The sequence below is a fragment of the Embiotoca jacksoni genome, unplaced genomic scaffold (genome assembly GCF_022577435.1).
Source record: "Embiotoca jacksoni isolate LCO1_2020_lvr unplaced genomic scaffold, fEmbJac1.0.p SCAF_41, whole genome shotgun sequence".
Classification (NCBI taxonomy): Eukaryota; Metazoa; Chordata; class Actinopteri; family Embiotocidae; genus Embiotoca; species Embiotoca jacksoni.
The window spans coordinates 1,406,724-1,423,930 of NW_027185394.1; the positions used below are offsets into that span (position 1 = coordinate 1,406,724).

General features: G+C 43.0%; 3 protein-coding genes across 4 annotated transcripts; 1 reads left to right on the forward strand and 2 right to left on the reverse strand.

Moving 5' to 3' along the window:
* Nucleotides 1–1,479: 1,479 nt before the first annotated feature.
* Nucleotides 1,480–8,871, reverse strand: rnf139 (ring finger protein 139). Its single transcript, XM_069168733.1, has 6 exons — nucleotides 8,334–8,871; nucleotides 5,679–6,322; nucleotides 5,376–5,523; nucleotides 5,192–5,298; nucleotides 4,837–5,088; nucleotides 1,480–4,132 (listed from the first exon to the last, which is right to left on the reverse strand). The coding sequence occupies exons 1-6, from the start codon at nucleotides 8,494–8,496 to the stop codon at nucleotides 3,326–3,328; spliced, it is 2,121 nt and encodes a 706-aa protein (XP_069024834.1). The 5' UTR covers nucleotides 8,497–8,871; the 3' UTR covers nucleotides 1,480–3,325.
* Nucleotides 8,872–10,014: 1,143 nt separating this feature from the next.
* Nucleotides 10,015–14,631, reverse strand: tatdn1 (TatD DNase domain containing 1). 2 transcript variants are annotated; one of them, XM_069168698.1, is made up of 12 exons: nucleotides 14,530–14,631; nucleotides 13,928–13,993; nucleotides 13,777–13,826; nucleotides 13,589–13,652; nucleotides 13,369–13,512; nucleotides 12,400–12,442; nucleotides 11,986–12,071; nucleotides 11,853–11,893; nucleotides 11,457–11,533; nucleotides 10,723–10,793; nucleotides 10,335–10,461; nucleotides 10,015–10,217 (listed from the first exon to the last, which is right to left on the reverse strand). In XM_069168698.1, exons 1-12 carry the CDS (start codon nucleotides 14,606–14,608, stop codon nucleotides 10,205–10,207), a joined length of 861 nt encoding a protein of 286 aa, XP_069024799.1. In that variant the 5' UTR covers nucleotides 14,609–14,631; the 3' UTR covers nucleotides 10,015–10,204. The 2 variants fall into 2 exon arrangements, with proteins under 2 accessions (XP_069024799.1, XP_069024798.1); XM_069168697.1 differs by having other exon boundaries at nucleotides 10,015–10,221.
* A 242-nt stretch (nucleotides 14,632–14,873) lies between these two features.
* On the forward strand, nucleotides 14,874–16,895 carry ndufb9 (NADH:ubiquinone oxidoreductase subunit B9). The gene is made up of 4 exons (XM_069168805.1): nucleotides 14,874–15,013; nucleotides 15,652–15,844; nucleotides 16,110–16,223; nucleotides 16,691–16,895. Exons 1-4 carry the CDS (start codon nucleotides 14,925–14,927, stop codon nucleotides 16,820–16,822), a joined length of 528 nt encoding a protein of 175 aa, XP_069024906.1. The 5' UTR covers nucleotides 14,874–14,924; the 3' UTR covers nucleotides 16,823–16,895.
* Nucleotides 16,896–17,207: the final 312 nt, after the last annotated feature.

The window sequence follows — 17,207 nt, forward strand, 5'->3', positions numbered from 1 at the left end:
ATCATGTCCGGAAAGATTAAAAAAACAAAACAACAAAACAACAACAAAACCCACCGACTCCACTACTTTTTGTTGACGTGTTGTTTGAGCGTCCGTCGGAGAAGTTGCTCGTTTATTCGGGTCCTAAAAAAAACAAAAACCCGCTCGAGCTCGATTCGGTCTCAGCGGGAAAGAAACGGACGACGTTGGTCACCGAGCGCTTCTGAACCGGGAGCTCAACGTCCAGCCGACGGACACGTCCTCTGTTCCCGCCGCCTCATGATCTGTTGGAGGAGTTTGAGCTCGTGAAGTTCACGTTAAACCCGAAGAACAACTCGCCAGCGTCAAGTCACCCGAAAACAATGCGCTTAACTTCCGGCGGCGGCTTTTTCAAAATAAAAGGGTTGGCTTCCGGTTTTAGTTTCGATACTTCATCCACGTATGCTGATACTTAAAATTTAATTTAAAAAAAAAGGAGTGCCATACAGGTAGAAAATAGCTGATTTACTTTTTAATTTAATGTTATTGTACTTGAGATACTTTACTTGAATATTTCCATCTGATATTATTGCATATTTCCGAGAAATATTATATACTTTTAACTCCACTACATCCATTTTCTTTTTATTTTCTTTATACTTTTATGATGAAAATATGACATAATGGATGACATAATAAAACTTTTGAAATACAAAAATATGGCTAAAGATTGAACCAGTAGATTGAACCAGCCTGCTTGTTTTCTGACGTCTTACATTATACAGATTGTATATTGTATAATATTATTTCCATTTTCATACAGGACTTACACTTGTAATGGAGTATTTACACATTGCTCTATTGGCACTTTTACTTAAGTAAAACAAAAATCCAAATATTTCTTACACCAATGAAAAGTACTACGATGTAAAAAAAAATATACTCCATTACAAGTAAAAAGTCCTGAAAAAAAATGCACTTAAAATACAAAAAGTAAAAGCAGAAAAATGGCACTTGTGATTAATTAAATATTGTATATCATTAGATTATTACTACTCATGCATGAACGTGTATATTGATTATTTTAATAGTGGATTAATCTGCTGATTGTTATTTCAATTAATAAATTAACAGTTTGGTTTGGTTAACAGATGCTTTTTTTGATTAAAACTTCCAAAGAAAGTTTTAAGGAGCTTTTACTTTGAAATTCAGGGCACTTTTGTAAGAAAAAAATTCAACATCAAAATCAGGATTTTGTGAATGAATTGTTCAAAGAAATGAATTAACATACAGCTGGATGATGCGCTCTATAAAAATGCATTATATTACATAAACTTTGATTTATTTTTAGTGACTGAAAACAATATGTACTTTTCACAAGGTGGTGAAGCAGCACCCTCTACTGGTCTAATGATGTCAACACTATTTAATACTGCACAGACTGAATATGAAGTGTGTTTATTAAGTACTTGGGTAAACACATTTAAAAAAGGTGTAGTTATTCAAGACGGAGTCCAAACGCATTATCAAAGATGATTTTATTTACATAATTCTCTTTTTAAAACAAAAGGCAAAAATGAACAGCTTTTACCTTTTCGAAAAAGCTTTTTTTTTCCGGAAACAATCAAACTAAAAATCAAAAGTCCTTCATAGCTGATGTCCAAAAAAAACACAGCTTTCTAATCCGATCAGACGCTTTTCTTGTTATCAGTAAGAAAACTTGACGGATTTATACTTTCTCTCTGCGACCGGGAATTACAACAGTAATGAGCAGCAGTTTGTCCACAAACCCTTTAAAAAATATATTAAAATAAAAATAAAACCGTTCAGGCTGTGGAAGTCTAAACATCGTAATACTCGCTGGAGTTGTGCTTGGAAGTTGTTGTTGTTATTAATTTTTAATACAAATTCACAATTGTCGCGATTTTGGTTGCCAGATGTTAAAACCATTTTTTTGGATCTCGGGGAAACAAACAAACAAAAAAACTTCAACGATTATCTTTACCAGGTTGTCAGAAAAATGCTTTCTCAGTAGGTTGGTCATATTTTTTTTAAATTATTTTAAAACCTTATGGAACGCAACTCTTTCCAAGCCCTGCTAGCAGGGGACCCTGAGACTAAAGAGACAGTTTGAGCCTTCGAGGAAAAAAAAAACAAACAAAAAACAACAACTAAAAAAGTGCAGTCGTCATCGTAGTTTGTAGAGTAAAAAGCTCCCGTTTGTTTGTACCAGTGATTCAAAAAAAAAAAAAAGGTGCTCTCATTTAACGAAGTGAAAACAAAAAAAGGACTTAATAACCGACATAGACCCCAAAACGACCGGCACCTTTTTCTATACTGTGTTTTTATGACATTTTAACTGCGTCATTACGCCCCATTACATTATTTATTTCATTGTTTTTTTGGAAGAGAGCTCTTTAAAATGTCGCCTGCCTCCACACCCTTACAAAACAAGAATTTAAAACAAAACTAAATACTGATTTATTTATTTTTTCCCCCGTGGAGAGATAAAGTAGCAATAAAATCACCTTTAAGGGAGGACGTGTGCACGTGTTTGTTTTTTTGTCATTATTATGTACAATAACGTACACGAATGCGAGCGAGGTCACACAAGGGACCAGTAGTAAAGTACTGACAATTTATATCAGCGATTACAGTAGCAAGTCACTTTAGTTTTTTTTTTTTAATTAGACACACCTCTCTGGTTTGATAAGAACTGCTTCGCTCTGCCCGCCTTCACTCGGGGACACACACACACACACACACACACACACACACACACACACACACACGCACACACACACACGTCTGGTTTGTATATTCGATCGATCTGCGAGTCGAGCAATCGAACGTTTGAAATCATCGAGAAGTAAAGAAAGAAAGAAAAAAAAGTGACATTAAGGTTTTAAGGAGAAACTTTGAACTCGCAGATCGAGCGAAGCTTTCGATGTGTTTTGTCCTCGATAAAAAACAAAACAAAAAAAACAAAAAATACATTTCCCCCACGAACCGCATCTTTAAGACGTAAAAGTCTTTAGCACATTACATGTCGGCAGGCGCGCGAACACACACACACACACACACACACACACACACACACACACACACACACACACAGAAACACACACACACACACACACACACACACTGAGAGCAGCAGTTTCTCTTCCAACGAGCCCTTGAGTTAAAAAAAAAAAAAATCTAACTGAAAAAGAAACTTTAAGAGGAAAGAAGAGAATGACATCCCTGACGTTGTTTTTTTTTTTCCCAAGAACAAATTAAGATGCTTTTTTTTTTTTAAATTCTCTTTTAACTTAAATATAATAAAGATATAATAAATGTATATTTTTTTATTTGTTTCTGCGGATCAGTCCTCGGTGGAGTCCGTGTCGTCGTTGATGTAATCTTCTTCTACCGGCGTGCTCCCGTTCTGCGTCCCCCACTCGTCCTCGTCGTACTCGATGCTGTCGTTGTCCTCCAGCAGCTCGTTGTCCGGCTCCTCCACCGCCGCCGCTCCTCCTCCTCCTCCTCCTCCTCCTGCTGCCGCTCCACCCGCCGGAGGAGGCGGAGGAGGAGGAGCGGCGGGCGGCTCGCCGTCCGGCTGCTCGTCGCCCGGCGGGCCGGCCGCGTCGTCGTCCTGCGGCGCCGCGTAGCCTCCGTTGTTGTTGGAGAAGGCGCCTCGGTCGCGGCTCTCCTCCTCCACGTAAACCCTCTGGTGGCACATGGGACACGTGTCCTGGATGTAGAGCCACTTCCTCAGGCACAGCGCGTGGAAGTAGTGGTGGCACGGCGTGATGCGCGCCGCCGTGGCGAACTCCTGGTAGCAGATGGCGCACACGTCCTCGATGTCGGCCAGCTGCTCGCCGCGCACCTCCGGCAGCGAGTTGATCTTCTTGACGGCCGTGCGGCGGTTGATGAACGTCTTCCAGCCGTTCTTGGCCTGCAGGTAGATGTTGAAGTAGGCGTGCAGGCACATCATGCAGGCGCGGATCTTGCTGCCCGACTCGAACATCATGGTGTAGGCGCCGTTGCCGAACATGATGACGCCGAACAGGAACTCGATGATGTTGCCGGTGGAGCGCACGTAGTAGACGTAGTCGTCCAGCTTCTCCCACAGCACGCTGGAGAGGCCGTCGGCCATGAAGAGGCCGTAGACCGTCAGGGAGACCACCACCTGGGGGGAGGAGGGGGGGAGAGATATGACTGATCTGATTGGAAACCTGACGATACTACTTCCTGCCCACCGATAGCTGTAACCTGACTGCACCACAGACCTGTCAATCAAACAGACACGCCCCCAAAAACAGGTCTTCTTGAATCTTCTTTTCTAATGAATGAGGGATTATTTTCAGATGGACCTCCAGAAAACTAATAAGAAGGAGTGACTTTAGCTAACAACACCGAGGTAACTGATGGACACATTTTATTCACTTTGGATTTGATGAGAGAAGTTGAATGGGAGTCTATGGAGCCGGAGGCTTTTTGGAGCCGACCTCTAGTGGCACTCGCTGGTATTGCAGCTTTAAGGCCTCATTTTTTCAGACCCGGACGCTATGAACACTTTTATAAAGAGTCCTGCAGCTAAAACTTTTAATGTTTGGGATCTTGAGGAAGTTCGAGAAAGTACAAACCAGCCGTTCTTCTGAAGGTCTGCGGGCTAATTTCAGCATTAGTAAGAATAAATAAATAAATCTGCTAAAGAACACAAGAAAAAAAAAAAAGTTCAGTGATTCTGTTACTAAAGTATGAAAAGTATATTTTGTATAACGGACTTTAAAAAAAAAACAACAAAAGCTCTTTAAAACGGTGGAAGAAGATTAGTTGGAGGTTCGTGGATAAAAACACTGCTGCTTCGCTGCTCCTTAGCTTTCTTCTGACCTTGAGGCAGAGCTCCACGCAGAAGGCGGTGACGGCGAACAGCCAGGTGTTGAGGGCGTAGTGGTGCCAGAGGGCGTAGCTGAGCGCCACGGGCAGCACGAAGAGCGCCAGCGACACCAGCAGCACGGGGACGTGGCGGCGGACGGAGGACACGTGGGAGGCGCTGAGCGACATGAGCACCGGGTCGGTCATGCCGTGGATGAAGTGCAGGATGGCCGTCAGCAGGAGGCACATGTTCCGGCTCAGACGCACCTTTTTTGGAGAAAGTGAAAAGCGAACGTTAAGAAAAAGAAAGAAAGAAAAAAAAAGACCCCACAGAGAATTATTATCCCGCATCAGATCCGTCGTCTCCTACCAGCCGCTCCTCGGGGTCCAGGCTGCTCAGACCCGTCTGCAGGGCCAAGATGAAGAACAGAACCGGAGCCACGAAGCCCAGACGCTTGTCCTCCTCCTCCGTCGAACCTGAGACAGCAAGACAAGTCAGGGGGGACACACACACGGACGGACAGACGGACGGACAGACAGACAGACAGACAGACCTATGAAGGCCAGGATGCTGAGGCCGAGGTAGTGAGCCACGGAGGAGATGACGGCGCTCATCCCCAGAACCGTCAGCGTGGAGTCGCAGCCGGAGATGATCAAGTTACTGGTGAGATCCCAGAACACGTCCCAGCTCAGCAGGTAGCCCTGGAGGAGGAGGAGGAGGAGGAGGAGGAGCAGGAGGAGGACCAGTTACTCATCTTCGTCCTGCTCCAGCCTCTGAACTTATCGATCTATACTTTGACATTTGAAGACGTTTTAACATCTGAGATTGTTTCGAAGGAACAGAAGTCGGCGATCACCTGAGCGTCCGCCGCCCCGTCCCCCGCCCCGCCGCTCTCCCTCCTCACCGCCCGCACCACGTACACCAGGATCAGCGCCTGGGCGGTGACGCGCGTCAGCCAGAAGACGCGCAGCACGTCGGGGAAGCGGATCCTCTTCCACGTGTCCTCCAGCAGCAGCTGCAGCCCGTAGATGCGGTACATGTGGCGCACCAGCAGGTAGACGTAGCGGCACGAGTAGTAGAACCACTTCAGCCGCGCCGCCAGGCAGGCGGCCGTGTTCAGCGCCAGCGCCAGGCCCGAGAGCACGGCCACCAGCTGCCGCACGTCGGCCGGCAGCTCGATCATCAGCCCCCACAGCGGCACCATGACGTCCAGCACCACCAGCGCGGCGAACGCCGAGCGCAGGTCGAGCAGGAAGACGTAGCCGACGCCGAACACCAGCTGCACGGCGGCCATGCCGAGCCACAGCGTCGGCCCGTTGCGCGGAAGCAGCCGGAAGCCCAGCGCCGCCTTGTAGTAGGCGCTGTAGAAGTCGATGTGGGAGGCGGCGTAGTAGTTGACGAGGACCGCCGCCGCGCCGAGCAGCACGGCGAAGAACAGCGTGTAGAACTTGAACAGGGCTTTCTGGGAGAGCAGCAGCACCACGCTGGACACCAGGACGCCTTCGGGACGGTCGGGGAAAGGAGCGGAAGTTAAGATTTCTTAACGCCTTAAAATCAACAGAATATAACTTGTAAAGTTTGAGAGCAAAAACAACAAACAGTTCATGTTTCCGGTTTTAGAGACAGAGAGGAAATTTAAAAAGAAAAAAAAAAACCTTCCATAAGAGTAAATACGGATGAATTCATCATCTGGGCTCTTATTGTGAAAGGAACGGCCCGTCACAATCCACATAATAAAAGCTTTTAGCTGTCGTTTAAAGAAAACACCAAACACCAACACGACACAACTGATTGGCCGCTTTACTGCAGCGCTATCGCCGCGGCAACGCAGCATAAAAAAAAAAGTTATATTGCATTTTTTTTGGTGTTTTTTTTTTTCTCTTGCAGGCTTCAACAAAACATCAACAACTTTTACACCGAGACTTCTTTTTTTAACGTTCATATTTTAATTTGAGCAGCTTCAGGTTTTGCACACAAAATGACAAAAACATGAACGCAAGATCTTTACTGTGTAAACAAAACAAAACAATACAGATGTTAGAAGATGATGTAATTCAGGGCCATTTTAATTGAATTTGAAGTCATTACGCTGGAGTTACTTCATGACCTTTAACTTTATAACAAGGTCATTGACCAGAAGGTCGTTTGAATTTGTGGTTTTCATTTTGAAAACGAATCGCCGCGTCGGCTTTTTGTGCCGATAGTAAAACATAAAAAACTAAATCGTGAGCATCTTTCGAGAGGAAGACGGAGCCGTTCAAAGATCAACAAACTGTAAAAAAAAAAAAAAAAAAAAAAAAAAAAAAAAAAAGAGTTGCGTAAATCTGCTGGTTGGTTTTTACGACAGGCCGGTTTGAAAAATATAAAAGTGTTGCAGAAGATGCAAATTAAGCCGAAGCATTTAAAATCGGGTGAAAACTTCACTAACATTTGTCATAATTTGTCTTAAAAGTTGATATGATTTTCAAAATAAAAGGATTTTTTTTTTTTTTTTCTTGCAGTGGTGCTAAATTTTTACTTTTTGACGCCAGATCGTCCAAAACGGTACTTTTATAAAGACGAGGCGTCAAGAAGATCGTTATTGGGAGGCGACGAGTGGATTGATCTTTGTTCCGATAGCGGACTCGGTTAACGTCATGGAGTTAAGCTGTGGAGTCGGCCACTTAAGACGAAAGTTAAGTTACGTTTTTGCAGCTTTTAATGCTCTGAAAGCCTTTTTGACATTTTAGATGAAGCTTTTACTGACTGAAACACTTTCTGATATTAGAAACCTTTATTTTATTTGTGAAAATGCTGCAAAAGCATTCAAAGGTGCAAAAAAAAAAAAAAGTTCCAGTTTCCCTTAAGTGACCAGAGTTAAGTTAAAGGGCCGTTTCACTGCTTTTATCCTCCATGTGCAGCACTAGTCACACAAAGCTGCGTCCTGCAGTGAAATGTCTCATTGATTTGGTTGTTCACAGATAGAATAACAGTTTTATGAATCTGTACAGTGTCTGAAGCCTCTTTGTGGTCTGCATGAGAAAAGAAAACAGTGAAATGTCCCTTTTTACAGCATTAAAAGGGGCAAAAACGAAGTTGCAGCTGTAAGTCCGGTCTCCTTTAACGCAACCGGAAGTTCAGCAGTTATTAACCGCAGTACTGCGCTCGTCAGACCGGATGTGACCTGTGTGGACGAAGTCAGAGCAGATTAAAAGTTGTTTTTTTGACAGGCAGACTTGACGGGCTGCTAAATGTGCGCCACGGCTCCTTCCAGGACACCTGCGATCAAAGGCATGACGTCACACAGCGTCAGCCAGCACAGGTGAGCTCGTTAAGCAGACACAATCTACCTGCAGTCACACCATCACGGGTGGATAATCGGCTTTGGTCGGGTCGTGACAGGTGACGTAGGCTGACGTCACGGCCAGCCCAGCTCCAGCCCCCCCGTCCCCCCCCCCCTTTAGCCGCCCGTGTGTTTGTCGACCATAAAAAGGCTCCTGTACTTTAAAAAACAACAAAACAAGGAGCTCACCCGTGACTCGGACCAGCACCTTCCCCGTCGCGCCGGCCCACCCCGAGCCGGGGTCGTAGTAAGAGTTAAAAATGGCGTCGATAATAAAGATACAGGGAACTCGCAGCGCCACATCCAGCACCGCCAAGGCCTGCTGGCCTATCCGGGCCTGGGTGGACGCCATGCGGCTTCACGGGGCGGGTTACAGTCCCGGCGAGCCCCGGCTATCCATGTAACGCGGCCAAAGGCGTTGCAAGTCGGCCACTTTCCGTCGTCGGCGTCGCTTCGCCCTGACGTTCACCTGCCAGCTGGCGACCTGCCGTCCGCCATGTTTTGCCTCCTGTTGCTTCTTCTTCTTCTTCTTGTTTAAATGTGGAGTTGCCGCTTCCGCTCCGTGACCGTTACCGGCCGCCGGCCGTGAAAACGTTAGGGTTCCCCCCCTCCCCCTCCCCCCTTCAGATCCCGCGCACGTCTGCTGTCACGGAACAAATACGGAGATATTTCTTCGAGATCGACATTTCTTCCTGCTTTTTGGGGGGAGAGACCACAGAAGTTGCTAGGCTGTTTCCGACGCGACGTGACGTCACTTCCAGCGTCAGTGGGCGTGGCAGCTAAACTGTAAAAAATTAGGGGAAAAAAATAGAAATACTACAATTAAATAGTACCATCAAATTTCTGAGAATATTTTAAGATAAAAAAAAAAAAGTTAATTTGTTTTTTTGTTTTTGTTTTTTAAGTGTCTCTCTTTACTTTTCATCATTATTGTTTTTAAAAATGTGAATTAACGTCTTGAGACCACAGAAGTTGCTCGGCTGTTGCCGATGCCACGTGACGCTAAACTGTAAAAAATTAGGGGAAAAAAAACCCCCACAAATATTAAAAATACTACAATTTAATATTACCATAGCCTTTCTGAGAACATTTTCAAATAAAAAAAAGTTTTGCATTTTTTAAAATATCTCTGTTTACTTTTCATCATTGTCATTCTTAAAAATGTCACATAACAACGTCTTGTTTTGGCAAAAATACATGAACTATATCCAGTGTGAAGGTTAGTTTTGAAATTTAATAGGTTTCAGATTACTGGTTACACTGTTAAAAAAGTATTAGGTAATGTCATGATTTGAGTTACTTGATCAAAGTAATGTAACTTATTACATGTTTTAAAGCTAAAAAAAAAAAAAAAAAGTCCAGAAACTAAAACTCGTATATTTTAGTTATTTAATATAACTTGAATTAATATTGGAATGTTTTGATTTTTAAAGCACACCCACCAAAACAATTCCCACGACTAAATGTTCCCAGAATCACATTCAGGTTGACTAACATGTAATTCATGTTTATCTTTAATCATTTATTTGCAAGATAGCTAATATATTCCTTTTTGTATTATCACTAGATGTATTATCACCTTTCATTTCACAGCACCTGACACCTTCTATTCATCCCAAACTGTATTTTATACATTTTTTGTGTATATGGTTTGTGTGTATTTATTCATTGATCTTACTTTTTCTAAAAACATCTTATATACGTATTTGTAATTTTTTCTTATTGTGTGCACTTTTTTTTCCTAACTGTGTTTCTATGTGTGACGACTACATTTCTTCACTGTGGAATTAATAAAGTCTGAAGTCGAAGTCTTAATTGTGGCAAACAGTAAAAAAAAAAAAAAAAAAAAAAAAAAAGGGCCAGAAAATGTTTAGTTTTTATTTTATTTAACTTTTACAAATTATGATTTATCATTCAGACAGTCACACACACATTCACAAAATTAAGAGCACATCGGTCGAGTGTTGAGTGTCATCAGCTGGAGCCGAAGAAGACTTTGACGGTGTTGTTGTAGATTGTGTCGGCCAGCTCCAGCGGGTCCTCCCCCCTCGCTGCCGCCATCACCTCCAGAACCTGTCTGGAAGTCACAAACAGCAAACTCATATTTATTCACTATAAAAGAATTACATTTTTTTTTTAGAGGATTTAAAAACGATGGATTTGAGGTTTAAAGTCCCCGAAGCTACTCACACGATGTGACAGGGCTCGTTGCGGTCCTTCAGGCAGTGTCCCGCCTCCCATTTCTTCTTCGTGGGAAACGTGGTTTTGACGTATTTGGAGCCTGCGTGAGTGTTTTTCACGCCGCACCACGGAGCATCTGGGAAGGAGTGAGGAAGGTATTAATGCATAAATAGAAGTAGCTTAATAACCGCAATAACGGAAAAAAAGTGTATAAAATATTGCACAAATCACAAATAAATCACAAAACCCGCTTTCCAAGGGCGAGTAGAACAAATATATCTGATGGTATACAAAAAGTGGAATATCAAGAAAATTTTGGTTTTATGTATTTTCACACTAACGTTCACTCAGAGTCTAATTTTTGGTCAAACACCTTCCAATAAACTGTGTAACTCACCTGTTTCTATCATGAGCCGCTCAGCGGGGATCGACTTCATAGCTTCAATATTGGCCTCCGTTTTCAAGGAACTGAAAAGTTGAAGTATTGTTGTAAAAAAAAAAAAAAAGAAAAAAGATGTTTAAGACTGTGACTGTAATATAAAGAGGTTAAAATAGAAAATCTCCCATTATTCCAACAGGGAAACAATATCCCTTAAATGAGCTAGTTTAATTGTGTTAGATGGATTAAGTGGTTTACTATTAAGTGAAAACAGATGCACACATCTGCTTTTTTAAAGAGCTAAATTTAAGTCTTTAAGATTATTTGACGGCAAAAAATCTTTTCACATTATTAATATGAATTCTTTTTTTTAAATCCGTGAACCAATAAATTGATTCAAAAGGTCCAAGCCAATAATTTGTCTGGACTTGACTGGTAGACTAAAATAGGAGTATATATTGTTATTATTATATGGCTCCCCCCTTCGTACAGTTCACCGATCCACCGCGGCGCAGAGCCCGACCCTCTCAGCCACGCTGGAATAATTCAATAATCGGAGTCCTGACGGTGCAGGTTGTAAATTACAAACTCGAGCGTTCAGACATTTACAAACGTGAAATACATTTTCTGACAGACGGAGGTGTTTCAGCGTGTTAAACACCTGCTGCTTCGTGTTCACGTGCTTATTTACTTGTTTATTTACGTGAACTACGCGATTCATTTGCACATGAAGTGGCGATCCACCCTCTCACCATCCGTTTATTCCGATGTGGAGGTCCAGGTCAATGAGGGCCGCGGCGTCTTCTGCCGTCCCATCGAAGGAGTGAACCTGGAAGAGAACAGTGAAAGCACTCGGCTGATTTTCCGTCTCTTTTCCCAGAGTGTTCGTTAATTTGTTTACTCGCTGGATTTTCAAATGTCACAGCAATTTTTCACAATAGGACTTTCTTCTTTTTTAAATTCTCATTCTCTTGATTGAATTTTTTTTTTTCAAACTGCAGCAGCAAAACAACGGTACACTTTGTCACCATCATCAGTGCATCACGTGTTTGCAAAGATCCCACAATGCAATGCATCTCGGAAAACCAAAAACGTAGGTGTAAAAATCTTTTTTTTTCATATATTTTCCATCAGACAAATGTCCTCACCACTCCTCCAGCACATCGGTCTCGGTTTCTCTTCATGATGTCTGTCGAAACAAAAACAGAGTAAACATTGCTTCGTATAAAAATCCCATTTATGAACCACACCAGGTTTCTTTTTTTTGTTTTTTTAACCTACCGATGAACTCCTGATGGGAGTTTCTGCAGTGGAGGAACATGGGCAGCTTGGTCTCCTCTGCTAGATCGAACTGCTTCTCAAAGTATCTGCGACAGACCGCAAAGAACAAATAAAGCCATAATATTCAGAATTAAGGATTAAAGCTACTTTTATGGTTCTTGAAAATGAGCCAATCGCAAAAATATTTTAAAAAAAACGACATTTATTTTACTGGTTCCAGATTCTCTGACATATTATCTCTGGTTTATATCTTCATAAATTAAATACGATGTGCAACACATCGACCAAAATACTGCAAGCATCCGACCACAACCAGGATACCGACATGGATGTTCTTTAAACTTGTTTCGGCAAACAGCAACGAATAATAAGTTGCTGTTGTTTGGAAGATTTCATGAAGACGAACAAACTCACTTGAGTTGAGTCTCTTTTGGGCAAAATTCCAACCTGTCGAAGTCTAGAATGAAGAGAAAAGACATCATTTTAATAAAAAACATCTTTTTATATGAACCAGAGGGTCAAGAAGAATCCACAGGGAAAAAAATCTGCCATAAATAACTTATTTTCAGTTTTCAGGAAACAATGACCTTCGTGAGGAAGAATTTCAAGTGTCGACAGCAGCAGCTGAGTTCCTCACGTTCACGTCATCGCTGGTAACGTGAACGTTTGGGATTTCAACCGCGAAACCTGAAACTGGAGCAGAGAAACATCCGATTTTGAAAAAAAAAAAAAAAAAAAAAAAAAATCTTCAACAAGCCTCCTTACAGCCAAGTGTTCCTGAGCCCATGCAGTGATTTCCACTAACAGAATCGTGGCTGTTTTTAATGATTGAGAACCCTGTTGCTGTGGCGACACAGTTCAGGTGGTTTTGCAGCGAATGTTTTTCCCCTCCGACGCCCCAGAAGGTTCCCGGTAGAACTCGGTGTCAACAGTTTGACTCTGTGGGGACGAATTTCACGGTGACACAACCACCGCCGACGTCAAAGAAAACCCAGCTGGTGTCTCCTGAACCTGACGCGCCCTCTTCTTCTTCGGTCTTTGGACGGTGAAGCTCCGCCCCTTTTGAAACACCTCGCCCGTCTCGCCGCTTCATCGCCGTAGACTTTCTGAAGCGTTTCGAGGTTCTCCGTTGACCATTTCCGGAGAGTTTGACACAAGCTCTGATTCTGTAGTGGAAATCACTGCACGGGCTCAGGAACACTTGTTGAAGATTTATCTGTTCCCCGAAATCTGATGTTTCTCTGCTCCAGTTTCAGGTTTCCTGGTGAAACCCCAAACGTCCACGTTACCAGCGGTCACGTTAACGCGTTCAACAGGAAACGCTCATATTCATAAGTCTATCACTGGACAGGTAAAAAAAGCAGACATGTTGCGCCTACACACCTAGTCCACACTCTCCGATGGCCACCACCTTCCCTCTGTGTGCCGCCGCCAGCTCCATCAACCCCGACAAGTACCGAGAGTCCTCGACCTTCTCGAACTCGGAGCAGCGGGTCGGATGGCAGCCGACCGTGCAGTAGAACTCACCTGTAAAGGACGAGGGCAGCGTCGGGTAGGTTTTCTGATACAACTACAGCTCTGCTGTATGAATCCTAAAAGTTACCTCTGGTCTCGGCGAGTTTGACCGCCTCCTCGCTGTCTTCGAGGTTTCCTCCCGTGATCATGAACTGGAATAAGAAGAAAAAAAAAAAAAAAGCAACATCACCTTTTTAATTCAAATGCTCACTATTAAATCAGAGAGTCTGCAGCCGCGAGGCGGCTTTTACAATACGCATAAAACATCACCATCACCTTCTCGACGCCGACCGCGAGAGCTCTGTCGACGATCCGGTCGAAGTCGTCTGTCAGGAGAAGAACAACGTTCACTCGGAGGGGCTTCGCGTCGACATCCCATAAGTCAAAGTAACAGGAGGAGGAGGAGGAGGAGGAGGAGGCGACTCACCCATGTGTTTCTGCTTCCCTCTGCTGACTCCTCTGAACACGGGATCCGTCAGGTTCACGCCGATGTCTGCACAGGAAGAGCAGCAATACTCGTTTTACAGCAATATCGACCAACATGTGTTTTTCATCAGGCAGCACCCGAATGAACAAAGCTATTTATTATTGTCATTACTGTATTATTTCAACTATATGATTGTTTATAACACGTTAAGGAATAGTAAAAAAAAACATATCAAAAACTCAAATGTGATGTTGTCAAATCGTTTTGTGGCTCTAAATAACATTTTAAAATTATTAATAAATAACAAATAAAAAATATAAAACATTGAGGAAGTGGAAACTGCAGATGTTTGGCTCATTTTTTGGGGGATAAATAGTAAACCCAGATATTACCTGCAGCTCTTAAGTTGTGTAAATAAAGAAAATAAAGCAGATGTCTGAGTGATGTGTTGTCCTTTTGTTTTTTAACTGGGCTAACTTTAGCTCCCGTGCTAACTCAACATGACGTGTTGACGTCACAGCAGCAGCCCGTGACGCTTCGTGTCTTTCTAACATCTGGTTTTTTTGTGCTTTATTTTTGACAATGAAATAAAATCGTCCTACCGATAAATCTGCGCTGCGCCATGGTTGAAAGAGTTCTGCCTCGAAAAAGAACCACGCGTGCAGCTGTCACCGGTCCCATGATGACACGGTACCGTGCACGGTCCCGTGATGACACGGTACCGTAATGACTGGAGCACACGGGAATCACGTTTTTCTAACATACATCTTTTGGGATTTTTTTTTTTTTTTTTTTTTTCATTTGACCCCCAAAAACACAAAACATCTTTAAATGTAATTTTTATTTGTTTTAAAATATAATTTCAACGCTTCTAAATAGAGATTAAACCAGGAAGACCGGAAACACGTGCGCGCGTTGTGTCCCGACTTTACGGTCCCGACGTCCCAGAATCCACCGCGCCGCTCGGCGAGAAGGTGACAGCGGACGGAGCGGAACAATGGCCTCCGCTTACCTCACTCACCAGCAGAAGGTGCTGCGGCTCTACAAGAAGTCGCTGAGACACCTGGAGTCGTGGTGCATATTCAGGTACGAGGAGCTTTGAAAGCTGCGTGTAATAATGGAATAAAAACGCGCAGCCGCAGTGCGCTCTGATGCCGCGAGGCTAACAGCTAAGCTAACTGCTAGCCAGGTCATTCGTCCACGTCCTGCAGTTCAAAATGATAAAAATGTTATTTAAAATAGTTCATCAGCCTCTCTGGAACAGGACAATATAACTCGGTCATCTACAAGTTACAACCATTTCGTTGCTATAAGGAGTTTGTTTGACCCTAACCGGGTCTGCTCTGCGGGTGTTTACCTTTTTTTTTAATTTTAACTTTATTGAACAAGATGGAAATTTACAAAAACAAATGTAGACAAGTACTCAAAAGAAAAGGGAGCAGGGTGAAAACAACAGGACAAGCAGAACAACAAATAATACAAGTGAAAGTAATACATAAATGAATATAGATGGTTTGAATACATAAATTAATTTTGATGCAGAAGTATCAGGACAGAAAGTGAAAGGTCGAAGAGATCAAGTTTGAACTCATCGTCTCATAAATGTTGAGGAAACTCACCTAGAACATCACATTGGGGTGTAAAAGTTTATATATCATAATACCCCCCCCCCCCCCCCCCCCACACACACACACCTCCCCCCCTTTTTATTTCTTCTTCCACAGAGACAAATACCGTTTCTACGCCTGCATGATGCGAGCTCGCTTCGACGAGAACAAGGTGGAGAAGGACATGGTGAAGGCCACCATGATGCTGAAGGCCGGAGAGGAGGAGTTCTGGACCAACCAGCACCCGCAGCCCTACATCTTCCCCGACTCCCCCGGAGGGACCTCCTACGAGAGATACGAGTGCTACAAGGTGAGGCCGACCGGCTGGAGGTTGTTGTTGTTGTTGTTATTGTTTTGTGTGTGTTTTGTTTTTTTCACCATTTTAAAACACAAAATGGAAATTGTCGGCGCCTCAGAGATGCCTGAACTGTAAGAAATCAGCAGAACATTCATACTTTGTTGTTGTTTTTTACCTCGTGGCCTGTTTTGAATAAATCGTGGAGGGAAATTTAGTTTAAATAAATCAAAGCGAGTTCATAAACGTGATGTTAAAAAAACGCTGCTCGCTCCCGCAGGTCCCCGAGTGGCTGCTGGACCACTGGCACCCCTCGGAGAAGGCCATGTACCCCGACTACTTCTCCAAGAGGGAGCAGTGGAAGAAACTGAGGATGCAGAGCTGGGAGAGCGAGGTGGGCGACGCTGCACACGCCACTAACAAGTATTTCTATACACAAATGAAAAAAAAGAAGAACTAACGAGGTTATTCACAAATTAAGTGGATAAAAACATCTACGATAACTGCTGGCACGTGTAAATACTAGGTGATACCAGTCGTATCCACCAGGTGGCACCAGAGTTAAGTTGTTGGACTTCATGTGTCCCAATCTGTAAAACACCTCTGAGATCAACAGACATGCAGATTTCTTCCTCCTGACCAAGGAGTGAATATTTGGAAGAAAAATTACGTGTTTTATCCAGAAATTATTTTAAAAAAATAAAAATATATCACATTAAGCTTCTTGAGAGAAACAAGAAGTTTATTTTAAGATGGAAAAATTGTTAGTATCACAGAAACATCTTTGATTATAAATAAATAAATCACACCTGATCTCTCCTCCCTGTTTTTTCGGTATTACATTTTTTTTTCTGCTTCCAGGTCGCCCAGCTGGAGGCTGAGACTCCGGCCGGAGGCCCCAGGGACGAAGCCCTTCCTCCGGCCCGCAAGGAGGGCGCCCTCCCCCCTCTGTGGTGGCAGTACGTCACCCGGCCCCGGGAGCGCCCCACATAAACAACCCCCTCTTCCCCCCACTGTACAACACCTCTTCCAGTAAATAAATAAATAAATGTATGATGAAAACAAACACATTTTTGATTTCATTTAGAATAGTTTGTGTTTTCCACGGAGATTTGTTTAGTCTTTAGAAGTGAATTATCTGAAAAGTAGAATAAGTTATTATATTTGGCTTATTTTGATATTTTTGACTTTCTAGACGAGAAGACAAAGTCGCTGAGCAGAACTCGATTAAATATACTTTAATGATCTTTCAAGGGAAAATTCTGTTACAGCAGCATAAACAATCAAATGAAAAGCAAAAAGATCTGGACTGTATATATATATATATCCATACATATATATATGGATATATATATATATCTGTACATCAAAAGCAGTT

Excerpts from the sequence above, each read along its gene's own strand:
- tatdn1 (XM_069168697.1), bottom strand. The coding sequence starts at position 14,608 with ATGGGACCGGTGACAGCTGCACGCGTGGTTCTTTTTCGAGGCAGAACT. Across the intron at positions 12,072-12,399 it reads CCAAAAGAGACTCAACTCAA|ATACTTTGAGAAGCAGTTCG; the intron begins GTGAGTTTGTTC and ends GGTCTGTCGCAG. Across the intron at positions 11,894-11,985 it reads CTCCCATCAGGAGTTCATCG|ACATCATGAAGAGAAACCGA; the intron begins GTAGGTTAAAAA and ends TTGTTTCGACAG.
- rnf139 (XM_069168733.1), bottom strand. The coding sequence starts at position 8,496 with ATGGCGTCCACCCAGGCCCGGATAGGCCAGCAGGCCTTGGCGGTGCTG. Across the intron at positions 5,089-5,191 it reads TGGACCCCGAGGAGCGGCTG|GTGCGTCTGAGCCGGAACAT; the intron begins GTAGGAGACGAC and ends TCTCCAAAAAAG. Across the intron at positions 4,133-4,836 it reads GCGTGGAGCTCTGCCTCAAG|GTGGTGGTCTCCCTGACGGT; the intron begins GTCAGAAGAAAG and ends TCCTCCCCCCAG.
- ndufb9 (XM_069168805.1), top strand. The coding sequence starts at position 14,925 with ATGGCCTCCGCTTACCTCACTCACCAGCAGAAGGTGCTGCGGCTCTAC. Across the intron at positions 15,845-16,109 it reads AGAGATACGAGTGCTACAAG|GTCCCCGAGTGGCTGCTGGA; the intron begins GTGAGGCCGACC and ends TCGCTCCCGCAG. Across the intron at positions 16,224-16,690 it reads TGCAGAGCTGGGAGAGCGAG|GTCGCCCAGCTGGAGGCTGA; the intron begins GTGGGCGACGCT and ends TTCTGCTTCCAG.